This window comes from Glandiceps talaboti, chromosome 4 (assembly GCF_964340395.1).
Source record: "Glandiceps talaboti chromosome 4, keGlaTala1.1, whole genome shotgun sequence".
Taxonomy (NCBI): domain Eukaryota; kingdom Metazoa; phylum Hemichordata; class Enteropneusta; family Spengelidae; genus Glandiceps; species Glandiceps talaboti.
The window spans coordinates 10012528-10027479 of NC_135552.1; the positions used below are offsets into that span (position 1 = coordinate 10012528).

Here is a 14952-nt window from a genome sequence, read left to right on the forward strand (position 1 = left end):
GTGTATATCTGCTTGTCTACCTGTTATAGTTACCATTTTTGTCTCTTATGAAACACTCATTGTTTTGGCATGCTGTAGGGCAAATGTTTGATTTGTTGTTGTCTGAGGGTTTCAAAATTTAAATTGAGTTGGGCTGATTTGATTGTGTTAGACTGTAATATCTTGCAAAGACCATTCTGCAGATGAAATCTTACAAAGAGTAGTTTGTATGTATGTATGTATGTATGTATGTATGTATGTATGTATGTATGTATGTATGTATGTATGTATGTATGAATGTGTGTATGTATGTATGTATGTATGTATGTATGTATGTATGTATGTACCGGTATGTATGTATGTATGTGTGTGTGTGTGTGTGTGTATGTATGTATGTATGTATGTATGTATGCATGTATGTATGTATGTATAACGTTTTCAAATTATAAACAAGTTGAAATACTAAATGCCTATTTACAAAATATAATTTTATTACTGTATTTGATACAATGTAATACTTACAGAAAATCTGAATGTCGGCTGTATTCGCTACAAAGATGGTAAAAATACCCAAATAGTCTTGAGAATGACAACTTCCCCGAACTTGCTTCTTGAAATGTTTGAAATAAAATTTCATACAAGTCTTATTGATGGAAAAGTATATGTAACCAGGATACATGGCAAATATTTTATCAAGTAATTACAGGTTGAATTGAATTGATGGAGATTATCAGATGTTCCATCAACATTGAGATAAAATTATTGTATCAGTGTGATTATATGGTGTAGCATAATACTTGTCCTGAAATAATACACACAGGTTATGACAAATAAATCAAACCACTCTCATAATCTTCATATGTCATTAGTTTGATAGCTCAGATCCTAAACGTGTCATTGCTTAGGACTATTACCCACATCTCACTGCCTAGAATTGAGATTTCTACTTACACTGGTAGTTTTTCTGATCATTTTTGTAGAAATTGATTTGAAGATGCACAGCATTATGATTAGATATATATGTATACCTTCTATAACGTGTCTATTTTCCTTAACTAAGTTGTGCCACCATTCAAGTAAGAATTTATTACTGTGGTTTGAAAATTCTAAGCAATATATCTATCATGCAAACATTACATCAAATTATAATACAATGACTGTACATCGGAACATCACCAATTTCCTTTCTATTTACTTTTTCAGCTATTATTTCAAAAAATCATCACACATAAGATCCATATACTTAAAATTATGAAATGTATCATAATAGTACAGTTGTCCTGTGCTGCACTTACAAACAAAAGTTTAACTAAAATTCAAAAGTTTCATGGGTTTTTTTAAGCATCATGTGCAATCCCAAGAGATATCTTGGTTTGATCTGTTTTCTTGTACCAATTTGCTCCTTTCTGTCAATCATGGCTTAGTAAATCTTCCATTGTGGGATAACCCCTGACCTCCACAATTGACTTGGATGACTGCTGTAGTTTACCATGGTATTACTGAACGATGAAAGACAGAAAGACAAGCAATATCTTGGGTCTACATATGGTGCTTGAGAAACTATTACACATTTGAATTTTAGTGTCAAACTCCTGTCTGTAGGTGTCCCAAAACATATATGCAATGGAAATTTTGCTGCGCTTGATGACTGCACAAAAAAAACATGAAAAGACATTTCAGTTTCAATAAAAAAATTTCTATCAACATTTATCTTATGAAGTGTTGCAGTACTGATCTTGACTACTTATTAAATAAAGTCCTTTACAAAAATTATCAGGTGTGTATATATATGTACTACACACTTGGTATTGAATACCTGACTTAGTAATTTAAATATACAAAGCACTCTAGGCACTACATGGATAGATAAAAAAAAGTCTGAATCCTCAGTTCCAACTTGGTGATGCTGAAGAGTGTAAGATACTTTATTTACACTGTTTACATAAAACACTCTAATTAACCTTACTTCAGGTAGGAGCTATGACATTTTGTTGTCTGTGTATACAGGTATGTCCTAAAAAACCGTCCTGACTTGGGACATCTATGGGAGCAATCCTGAAACTTACAGGGAAACTGAAGTTGCTTTGGCATTTCTCTCATGTTGACATGACATTTTTAATGTACACTCAGACAACTTAAAATACAAAGAGTTATAGGGGTGCGGCACACAATTGGGATTTGGAAGCAGACAAGTCAACATGTTGATTATCATTTGGAAAGTAAACAAGCCATTGAGAATGACATAGTCCCCGCTATGATTGGGTTTTAAGGAATTAGCACTACTCTGATCATGCAACAACACTTGTGAACCTAAATCAAACAGACTTAGATATGTTGTGTCTGCTTGTCGGACATGGAACATGCCTACAACAATAAAGGATTGGTCGGGTATGGGGGATCATATCAATATGAAAATGGATATGCAAATGTATGTCATAGAACACTGTCCTAATACCAACTCTGAATGAGATCTGTTCAAGCATGTCTGAGTTGGCTTTGGACATGGAAAATTCACAAACAAAATGGCTGCCAGGCAGCCATATTGGATCGTATCATGACGAAAATGGATATGCACATGTATGTCATAGAACACTGTCCTAATACCAACTTCGAATGAGATCTGTTCAAGCATGTCTGAGTTATGGCTTTGGACATGGAAAATTTGCAAACAAAATGGCTGCCAGGCAGCCATATTGGATCGTATCACAATGAAAATGGATATGCACATGTATGTCATAGAACACTGTCCTAATACCAACTTTGAATGAGATCTGTTTAAGCATGTCTGAGTTATGGCTTTGGACATGGGAAATTTGCAAACAAAATGGCTGCCAGGCAGCCATATTGGATCGTATCACAATGAAAATGGATATGCACATGTATGTCATAGAACACTGTCCTAATACTAACTTTGAATGAGATCTGTTCAAGCATGTCTAAGTTATGGCTTTGGACATGAAAATTCACAAACAAAATGGCTGCCAGGTGGCCATATTGGATCGTATCATGACAACAATGAATATGCACATATATGCCATAGAACACTGTCCTAATACCAACTCTGAATGAGATCTGTGTGAGCATGTCTGAATTATGGCTTTAGACAGGGAAAATTCGCAAACAAAATGGCTGCTAGGCGGCCATATTGGATCGTATCATAAAACAAATTGACGTGCATATGTATGCCATAGCATGTTGCCCCTGTACCAAGTTTGAAAAAAATCGGTACAGGCATCTCCAAGAAACGGCTGCGGACGGACGGACGGACGGACGGACGCACGGACGCACAGACGGAACCCAATCCATAAGTCCCCGTTCCGGACTTCGTCCGCGGGGACTAACAATTGTGTAATCGTTTCAGTGGAAGCCTGTTTCAACTGCACTGTAAACGAATAGCAAATGTTTACAACTGTGATTCAATAAAGGATACTACTGTGTAACGTCTCAGCTATTGTTAGTATGGGCTTGAAATACCATGAGTGAAATGCCAAGGCAACTTCAAGTTCCCTGTACCTGAACTTATTCAGTGTGAGAGTGCATGTGACTACTTAGGGTAGTTACTGCCATATGAGTAAACACAAAACCATCCTGTCTAAGAGCCTAAAAAGAGGAGCTCGGAGTGCCTGAGGTATGATACCTAAACAGGCTTCTCTTCCATTGCCTTAAATCATCAATAATGCACCATACAGTATCATGCCATCAGAGATTCTAGAGATGTGGATTGGAAACTGGTAATTATGTCATCCATTCAGTCATTGGTGGAAGGACAAGGATACATGGAAATTATCACTATTCCATCCAATGACAGTCTATCTTACAAAGTACATGTATGTGAGTTGTAGATGTGTTTTCAACAGAGACATCACATTAAAGTTCACCTAGAAGGTCATCTGGACTCTCATTGGATGTTGATTTCCTTAGTGATGGTCGACCAGTACTGGATTCACTGCAATTAACACAAGAAACAATAGTACATGATTTACACTGTACTTAGTAAAGGCTACAAATCCAAACGCTTTTTATACATTTGAGCTACATGTATTTGATTGTACCTTTGCAAAGTATACTCTCAGAGTCAACATCTTCTAGCCTCATTTCCAATTGAGAAAATGCTGATTAGCACTCATAGTGCCCAAATGTTTTTTCTGTCACATGACCAGAATATATAGTACTCTCTTCATTTCTCTTTCAAATTGTCTCAAACCTTGCAATTATTTTGAGTAAAACAGTGTCAATGGAATTTTACATGAAAAACTGTCGGTATTGTCGAAAAGTGAAAATCCTTTTGAAATTTCTCTCAAAAAGTTGGATCCCTAGCATTCGCTATCTTTCAGCATACATTCAGCCACAGACGTTGTAACTTTTCCTATTTTTCATTAATTTTTACCTGCTGTAAAATACATCACACTGTAAATAGAAATGGCTCTTTCATTCTTACTAGCTGAGCTACCTGTCCACTAGTTGCTGATTATATTGTCTTCACCCAATCTGCCTTGATGTGTGAGCAGTATGGATAAAATTATCGTTGAGAAACTAGAAGACAACACCATTAACGCTGAATGATACTTACCTTGCATTTGAAGAGTTCTTAGATGAAATTTTAGGAATGGATGGTTTGGATGGAGTCTGTTTCTTCTGTGTTGGCTGCCTAACTCTTCTCCTGTTTAGAAAAGAAAACTTTGATTTTTATTGATTTATGTAATCCGATAAAAATGTTATCAAAGAGAAGGACTGGTTTACTTTATATTAATACTGTAATGCACACCTACTGTGCATGTCCTCATATCCTCGTTTGCTTATCTGTCAGGTGATTGTCTTCTGCCTGGTCAAGGGAGAAGACAATTAATTGAGACGGTCATCTGAGTGTGACAGATAAACAGAAGAGAATGTAGGATATGCACTGTCGATATGAAACCAGAAAATAAAGCAACTTGAACCTTCTCCTTGACACAGACAAAGACACACACACACACACACACACACACACACACACACACACTGACACACACATAAATAATTGATGTTTGATTATGTAAGACATCAGAAGTCAATAATTTACCACATGTTACATTACCTTTTAGTGGGACGAGCACTGTCCATTTCATCACCATCTCCTAATACCAAGTCATCTGTCTCAACAACTCGGGGTGCAATCAGCTTCTTCCTACCTTTAGCTAGTGGCATCTGTGAAAAGTGAAATTTATGGAATATCATTTGTAATGCAGTTACAGTGCTCCACACAATTTGAAGATCAAATGACATGAATCAAATATAACACTTTTCACCTTATTTTCCTTGAATGACTAGATTCAAAGAGCTCAGCAATCTTGGGAGACAAGTGTTTATATGCTTAAAGAACTATCAAGTATAAATAAAGATTATTATAAATTGTTGACTTCAACTGCTTTACACACACACACACACACACACACACACACACACACATGACTCACATTGCCTACCTTAAGTTTAATAACTAGGTTTGAGAGGAATTTAAAAGAGTAAAATGATTGCCATGGCAACACTTCACTAATTTTACCTGTTCTTCCTCATCAGTAGTATCAAGTTCAGATGTATCACCATCACCAATTTCTTTGTCAGTGTCAGATTCTCTTTGATCTACTGTTTGTCTTGAACCTGTAAATATATTATTTATTTATTTATTTATTTTAATCTGATAACCAACGTGAGCTAGTCCCATTTATAGGCTCCTTTGGTTCAGTGTTAGTGCAGGAGGAAACTTGAGTACCCGGGGAAAACCTGCATTGTACGGTACAGTCAAACTGAATGACACTCTTCTTACTTACAGCGTGGTAGATTTTAATCAAACCCAGCCAACACCTGGTGGGTTTGAACCCAGGCTGCAGAGGAAAGAGCCATATGAGCTAACCGCACAGCCACCACCAACCCACTAATCACATCAATCATTGGAGAATATATTAAATCATTTCATTATCAAGGTCCATAGTAGACGGATAGAAACGTCACATTCGTTCCTTATCTACCGTTCCAAAGTAACGCTATTGTACTGTCCTATATCAATATTGCTTGAATAAAAAATGTTGATTTTAGTATTTTTCAGGGACTGATATCTAAACCTATTACATCTTGTGGTTTACAAATAAATATCAAAACAATGAAACAAGACCGTGAATGACAAACAGACAGGTTAAAAGTACTGGTGTATTTTTTACACTGTTTACATATGGACATCAATCCAGTGTACATATTGCCAATAAACGACTTATAGACAAGTAATTCAGCTGATTACAACTGGTGTATTTTTCACTATACAAAAATCATCACAAAATATTGTAAAACATTTCAACTACTGAGGTCTTAATCAAAGAAACTCTTTGAAAAACAACAACACTTGTTATGGTGCTGGTATAATGATGTTATTCTCCAATATTTTTCTTCATTCAGCCAGATAATACTTGTGACCTAAGGGTTGTCACTACTCGTCTAGCAACGCATAGTGATAAAGGCCTCTCAAGTCACTTTTATTTTCCTTGGCGGAATGAAGAAAACTATGGGGGAATAACATCAAATTAAATATCTCACTGAATACAACTTACTACTTGGTTGTGAAATACCAATTCTCCTTGCTTCTGTAACTGAAAAAAAAATCTGTAAGGTAAGTTTTTCTATATATTTTTTTTTACATTATTCATTTAGTGTAACAAATCTCCCAACAAAATAATTTGCGTAAAACATTCAATTTACATTGTTCATTCAAATTGATTTATGGAATAAGTGATAGGGCCTAATGAAAAAATTGCGTGGTTGCGATTACTCTCAATTTTAGAATAGGTAGAGTTTTTATTTTATTTTATATAATTTTTTTCTGTTTGAGTTTCTAGTTCAGGTTTTCCATTGTTTTCCAAATGGTCTCTGTGATGTTTATTCCTTCCTATCAGATGTACATCCATTACAGATTGGAAGAACAGTTTTATATTGTCTTTTAACGTTGATGTCACTTTCCGCATTCACTATTTCTCGTGAGACTTCACCACAATTTTTGTGATTTTATTATTTTTTTATCAAATACATAAAAAAAGTTTAGGGTTGGTAGTGAAAAGCTAGGTGGGCTTGGGTAACCGGAACCAAACAATTATTTTTTTTTTGGCCTAGTCATTGCTCTTGTCCCTTCATGTTTAAAAGTCCAGTTCTAAATAGTAGTAAAATTTGGGTGTACAAAAACGTTGTCTGGTAATAGCATGATTCAGTCCAGAACAAAACATTGGTCCTGTTCACTCCTTAGGACTCTAATGATGTGAGGGCAGTAATGAAAGAAAATTTGATTCAAACATTGCACTTGAAAGGATACTGACACAGACTAAAACTTGGGTGAGCAAACAGCTGTTTGGTAGAGCTAAACTGAGAGTTAGATCAGATCAAAAGAATGATTCCATGTAATCCTTATTGCTCCATTGAGAAGATAGCAATAATGAGGACCTGGGATTGAAATGATAGCCTTTCAGGTTTTCATCATTTATCATTTTTTCTGTTTGAAAGTACTGAAGTCATATTATGCTAATTTCAACCAAAAATGCACAAAACTTTGAATTTTTGCCCAAATCCAAAAACTTGCGACTTGTCAAATGTCTTACCATCCTCCTTGAGTTGTCGTATTTTGGCTTTCTTCTCATTCACTAGTACTTGGAACTGTTAGGAAGACAAAGGTCAAGTAAGGTCAAGTTCATCTAAAATTACACTGAAAGTACAAATATAAACGGTGTGCTGCAGCATAAGAATCATGGTAGCACAACAATCTGATTAAAATGTCACTGAGGAGGAAGTATGATTTATTTTCTATAAATCATTTGGTGTAAATTAACATTACCCGGTAATACCGTTAAGTCAAAAAAAGGTAATGCAAATAAAAACATAATGATTCATACCAACACTATTCTTTTGCAAAATACTGTCTGAATGGCTGATGTTAAAATAACACATAATTTTAATAGTTTTGGTGATGGCAAGGATGGTGGCTAATTTGCATATCAATGTACATATGAATAACATGGTAATTTGCATATTGGTTTGCATAGTGATCAGCATATAATATGCATGTCTTCAACACTGAAACAAACTCTGACATGTTTATTTTAACACATACACATATTGTACATTTGGAATCAGCCATTTCTCTTCATGTGAAAGTATTATAATGATTTTGTCATTCAAAGATTACTAAAGCTCAAGGATGGTAGAACACTTTTGAAGCACAGTAGAAACCTGTTAAGCATGGCGGCCTAGATGGCAAGAACAGTGTTTGCACCATGCTTTCTCTATAGAGGGGAGAACACTGCTTTAGCTACGAAACTTGCTTGAATGTAGTACATACATGTAGTACATGTATGTACAGTATGTCATGATGGAGCACCCTCACACATGGGTCGACCCCCTTTAGATATAGAGCAGGTGAGTTAGGGCTCAGCAACACATCACATCTTACACATGTTACAGTCTATGCAATAGAGTATATCTTCCTATAATATGGTACTTAGAGTTCACCAACCTTTCCATATAGATCACTCTCCACTTCTGATTTCAGGTCAACACACTTTTCTAACCTCTGTAAAATAAAGATGAGAAGATGGCATATTATGAACACAAAGTACAATGTTGGACACATTGGTAGAGCTTGTACCTGGTTTGAACTTGTGATTAGAAGTTCAAACAGAGGTCATTATGAAGATTAAAAATCAAATAGACAGAAGAGTTTCTGCTTCTTCATAACAATGATTGTTGTCATGGTGATACTTGTTAATTGTTTGTACTTGATAAAATACCAGATTTTGGCCAGAAAGTTACTTTACTATTGATGTAAAATTAGATGGCTGGTGTCATAAATCAGCACTGAAAGGCTAACATCATGGTCAGTTTGACACCTTTTAGAACATAATGATATTTGCTTGGCTGCAACCAAATCTGGTTGGCTTGTGTAGGATATTGCCGGGTAGATTTGTACAGTCATGGTTAAGAAGCCTGATAGGGGTTGACTAACACAATGTATCTTACAGTCTAGCTGAAAATGAAACCACACTAACACTGACTATATGACTTTTACTACCAACCCAGTGTTTGCAGAGTGACTATAGAGTTTCAATCACACAACATGATGTTTTCTATGTCTCACACACACTTTTTTTCTTTAACAATTTCCATAAAACAAAATACAGACATTGATAATGCGCAATCATATAAAACGATGCATTTTTATCTCAATTTGCACACAACTGAACATCACTGTCGGATGAAACAAGGGAAGTTCAAATACTAACTGTTTATGTGTTCACAGTGAGATAAATGTAATATTTCTTGTGTGTGCTTGTTATCAGTGCCTGTGTTTTGTTTGTGTTATTTGTAACAAAATAATGTGTGAGATGTTAAGAAAACCATTGTGTCGCCTAATTGAAACTCTGTAGCCTTGCTGATTTGGTAGAAGCAGTGACCTTAACCTTTTAGCGAAATCCTTCTCCTTACCTTGAGTGCACTTCTTCTCTCTGCAGACAGCCTCTCATTATTTGATTCTAATGTTGAAATTGTTTTCTTCAAATCTCCCATTTTCTCAATGCTGAACTCAATGATTTCTCGCACTGTTTCTGCAGTGTTTGTTGACTTCTCTAAAACAACTGAACCTAGCTGAAACTGGAAATAGCAAATATATGTATTAAAGTATCATCACTGAAACATATTTGTCGTGTTGACATCTAACCATCACTGACATATTAATACAAGATATTTAGTACTTATTTGTTTTTTGTCAGATTCCATAAATATAGTCAAACATCCTTGGAGTCATGATAGGCAAATGGTTTGAGTGACCAGCTTAGAATCTGCAGGTTACAAGTTTGAACCCCATCACTGCCATTTGTTTCTGAATGGCTAAAGCCCTTAGGCAAGATTTGATCCATGATTGTGCCTCAGTCAACCCAGCTGTTACTGTATAATTGGGGACCTGGTAGGATAGATGTTGCAATGTGAATGCTTTAATCCTATGTGCTTACAGAGGCTGCAATGGATTACAAGGGAGTTGAGGAAGTATAAAGGGCTGTTGTGACGCCATTGATCCATGTCAGGGGTAATAATTGTGAGCACCTTGAGCTCTCAGCAAAAAATGCATATAATAAATTACATCGTTGTCATTATATCAGACAAATAAGTTAGGTATATTATACATTGCACAAGAACCTGTTTTCTACATGGTTGTGTTACATCGTTAACTGTCATACATTATAGCCATCATATCCATGTAATCATGACAAGCAGTACAAGGACTATGAAGTATGAGAGCTAACAATGTAATAGACTCTCTCACAGTCCTCAGAGCTTCGCTTTACTAAAATTAAAGCTAAACAAATTATTTTGTATGTACCGATACCAGCTATATAACCGTACTTGAATATCCTTGTACTGTGATAGAGATAACCATTCATTGACATGTGACTGCGACGCTTCGTGTTTTTGCGCAGTCCCGATTCGCGAAAACACTGAGCGTCGCAGTCACTTATCTCTATGTGGTTGATGAGGGTGCACACTACAAGGTTATTCGAGTACAGTCATGGAGTACGTTATGTAGATGGTATCGGTACATACAAAATAATTCATTTAGCGTTAATTTTAGTAAAGCAAAGCTCTGAGGATTGTGAGAGAGTCTAACAATGTAATAGTATACAACCATGTAATCAGGCTAGTTACACAGGCATTTCAATGATAAAGACAGCTTTTATATACATACATATTGCATTCAAATAATTTTGGAGTTGAACGCTTCAAATCATATCAATTCTGAAATAAATTGAGCCACCTTCATACCACAGCACACACTGTAATTGTCGTACTATTAGTATATAGGTTTGATAAGAATGACAAACCTTTATTCTATCTGTATCCATCACTTTTTTCCAACTCAATTCAATGCTGTCTCCTTTGTATTTCTTGATTTGATACTGGAACGTGATCCGACCTGTCACTTCTCTTGTCAGTGCTTTACATGTTTGTGTGATGTAATCAGAGGGGTCCATCTTTATAGCTTCAGCCATTGATTCTAACTCATCTAAAGTAACTGTAGAAAAATAAGATTTGTAAGAAATACATGTGTCTTTGCCTGTCCTCAGTTTGGTTTTTACATGAAAGGGAATCATGGGCCCTTCATCAATCAATAATTAAGCAAAAACGTGTTGAAATGTCACGGATTCTTTCTTTTTGATATAAAGGGTAAGTTACATGTACTAGTACCTCTAGTCTGTAAGGTCCATGTATGCCGTGATGAGGTACCCTCACACATCAGTCTGTAAGGTATGCCATGACGGGGCGCCCTCACACATCAACCCCTGAGGGCAGAATGGCATGATGTACTTTACAGTCAGTCACCTCTAGTAACAAACTTTTAATAAACAAATTTTCACTATATATTTTGCCAGATTATGTTACAGAGGTGCCAGTTCACTAGTCCTGCTTGCAGACGGAGTAAGTGATCCCTTCCTTATCCAATGTTGAGTGAAATGCGTGCACTGTTTGCAAACAAAACTACCAGTTCACCACAGTTGGTTACTTTAGAATCTTTATAGACCTACAATCTACATGTAGATGTAAGCATGGCCCCTTTTGTGTAGGGTCTATGAGCTATATGTAAGTGTTGTTTTCTAGCAATACAAACTTGTATGTCATACAACAAAATTTAACAAAAATGAAAACCTAGCAAATAAAAGAGTAAAATTGTACAAAAAATGGCATTTTTATGACTATCTTCTGTAATTTCTCAACACTTTTTTTTTTAACTAGCATTGTACTGTGTACAGACCAGACAACTTCTATCTCTGAACATTGTTTATTTTAAATTAAAAATATGGTTCCCACACCACACTTACACAAACAAACAAATACATGAAATTTTTCAATACATTTCGTGCTATCACTCTTGAGGATATTGAATCACAATTATAATGTATGCATATTTTCCCTTCCAAATTATTGCCTTACTTTCCCCTGTCCATGCAGCTGTTCCATTGCTAAGGACCAAGTTAAAACCATCGTCACCCTCTTCGTACAGCGTTGTCAGCAGATAATATTCATCCCCACTCGCTGTTAATTTACATAAAGTTTTTCTCGTCATAATTTTACACTTCGGATCCACAAGACGAGACAATAAACACTACTGTCTTGATGATCGTAGATTTACAAACAGCGCGTCCTGGCTTTGACCTATGACCTCGAATGCACTTCCTTCCTTCCCATGGTGCATTTCAAAATGTCACGGAAGTCGTGAGTGTGTTGGGCCCGGCTAGTCGAATTTTAGGGATTTCTACGTGTATTCGTTACCAAATTTACTAAAGATAAAATTGAGGATCGACAAATGTAACAGTTTTCTCATTTATACTACGGTAAATCATGGTGAGTACTGTTTTAATCTTGTTTTACAGGTTGAAGTCTCTCGTACACAGCTGGCAGCACTTTGAATGTAGCTACAACCAGCGGTTTACTTGAGAAGTTGACACGTTGTACTTTCAAGTGTTATTGTATATCGCCCTCAATGAACCTTTTTCAAGATAGATGTAACTTCAACTCCAAATATGAATTCACATTTTCACTCTCACCCCGGGCTCTCATCACTTGATTAGGTCACAGTCCCCCGATCACCAAGTAACCTCAAATGATCTATGTTTGAATCTGAGTGATAGCTCCAAAAAGTAAGTTAACAGGCCTAGAGTAATATCATAACTAGGCAAAGCCCATAAGCTCGCGCAGGGTATATTCATTGGGACCGGCTGCCTGGGCCAGGGTTGATACACTTGATTTGGGTCATTTTCCAGGGGTATTAACCATCAAAATATATTTTATTGAATGACATCTAATTCTCTGACATGGACGAGAAGTAAAGAAAGTCAACACTCTATGCAGTTGTTGGTTTCAAAAACCATCATAGCCATTAGATTAATATTGTTCATTTTCAATCAGCCAACTTACCATAGACCCTCCACCAACGTGGACAAATATTTTGTTGACATGTTGCCGAACATCACGATTTCTCAATTCAACTCGATGATTTAGGAATGTTACTGTACCAACAAACACAGGAAAGTTGTTTTTCTTTTTAGAACATGTAAAAAAATCAATTATCGACAATATAAATGTCAAAACCACACTTCCACAACCCAGAAATTAAACTGCGCTATGACATCAGTGGTTCATATCGCGGACCGCCGTGCATCAAACTTCCAAATAGTGTAACAATTTCTCCTTGAGGTACAGTGATGCCTCGATACTCATTACAATGTTACGATAATCGTGCCAACAGGCCTACTATTACAATATTGCAATGCATGGTGATGTTGTGTCGCCTATGCTATACGATGATACGGTAGTATATGCACGTAGTATATGGAAGGCGCATGCGTAGTCACTGCGCGCCGCAATGCATCCCTGGGAGAACCACCAATTTTTTTCACATAGTATATACATGCGTACTAGTCATTGAGCCGCTATGCGACAGCTTTGCTGCCGCTGCGCGAGCTATTACCACTACATGACTAGTGGTAGTGCTGATTGCATGCAGACGGATATAGTCGGGACCTGACTCTGATATTTTCCCTTTTGTACAGGGAAAGTGTCAGAATCGAGTCCTGTACTCCGTCAGCAAGCAGGACTATTATTATGTGAGAAGAGGTGAAAACTGTTGATTGTAGTGCCACTAGCACTATACGGTCACCTTTTAACCCTGTGTTTTTTACATGGAGACACTACTATACATCCATGGTTTCTAGGATGTCTATCATATGTATACTTTCCCATACAATAGGGTGCTAGGCTTTATTTAAAGGCCCCAAGTCACTCAACTAACTCAACAATTTGTGGTCTCACTGATATAATGTATATTTTTATATTCCAGTCTGCATTATTCAACTTCCAGAGTTTATTGACAGTCATTCTTTTGCTGATTTGTACATGTACATATATCAGAGCACTTGCACCTAGAATGTTGGACAAAAACAAAGAAGGGTAAGTTAATTTTATCTACACATAGTTATGATGCTACTTTGGGTATTACCACTGTTACCATATTTGTTTTGATTTTGATTTTAGTAGACTGAACGATTCATTGTTGTGAGTGCTCAACTTTGATGTAAGCGATTGTAGGCTAAACTTTTAGCAGAAATTCAAGTTTTTCATAATTTGGCTCTTCTTTACTTAGCTGATAAACAGTAAGAGTTCAATCATTCATTGTACATGAAAGCATGCAAATACACAGTATCATTTTCACAGAAATTTGTTGTTTCAGAACAGAACCCCATACTGCATGAGTTCCACTGTGGCTACTTAGGGGTATTTGCACTCATGCTTGCAGTGTTTTCTGCAGCACTTTCACTCACTATGCTTGTGAAAGTATGGCCACAGAGAACACTGCAAGCACTCATGCAAAAACCCTGATTATGGGTATGCCACACTTGCGCTTATGTGTTATGGAGTTATCTCATAGTCAGTCCACTGCTAATACTTCCCTATGAGTTAAGACTGAAAGTGCATTTGAAAGAATCAATCATATTTGATTCACAGTTATGATAAAAAAAAATGTGATCAAAAGATTTGAAAATATTTAAAATGTGAACATTTTAAATAAGATATCTTCGGCATGTAAGTTCTCAGGTAATATGAAGTTTGTACTTGTGGTAAAATAAGACTTTAGGCTGTGTTTATTTCATGGTATGTTACCTTTTCTTGTAGCTAATACTTGTATTTTGTTTCTCTTCCAGGCTACTTGGTATTTTTTGGAAGTGTGCTAGGATAGGAGAGAGAAAAAGTCAATATGTAGCAGTATGTTGTGTTGCCATGGCATTTGGGGTTTTGTTTTGGCAATGATAGACCTGTGACCAAAGAATGAGAGACATATCATGTTTTGAGATTTAATGTCAAACGGTGTGAACATTTTGAGATCACAGTTTGAAAGCACAAATGGTTTCATCAAAT

General features: G+C 36.2%; 1 protein-coding gene across 1 annotated transcript; it reads right to left on the bottom strand.

The window, feature by feature from the left end:
• Positions 1–3512: 3512 nt before the first annotated feature.
• LOC144434607 (DNA repair protein XRCC4-like) lies at positions 3513–12161 on the bottom strand. The gene is made up of 10 exons (XM_078123081.1): positions 11971–12161; positions 10863–11053; positions 9472–9636; positions 8504–8560; positions 7593–7647; positions 6558–6596; positions 5519–5616; positions 5054–5163; positions 4550–4639; positions 3513–3925 (listed from the first exon to the last, which is right to left on the bottom strand). The coding sequence occupies exons 1-10, from the start codon at positions 12101–12103 to the stop codon at positions 3847–3849; spliced, it is 1017 nt and encodes a 338-aa protein (XP_077979207.1). The 5' UTR covers positions 12104–12161; the 3' UTR covers positions 3513–3846.
• Positions 12162–14952: the final 2791 nt, after the last annotated feature.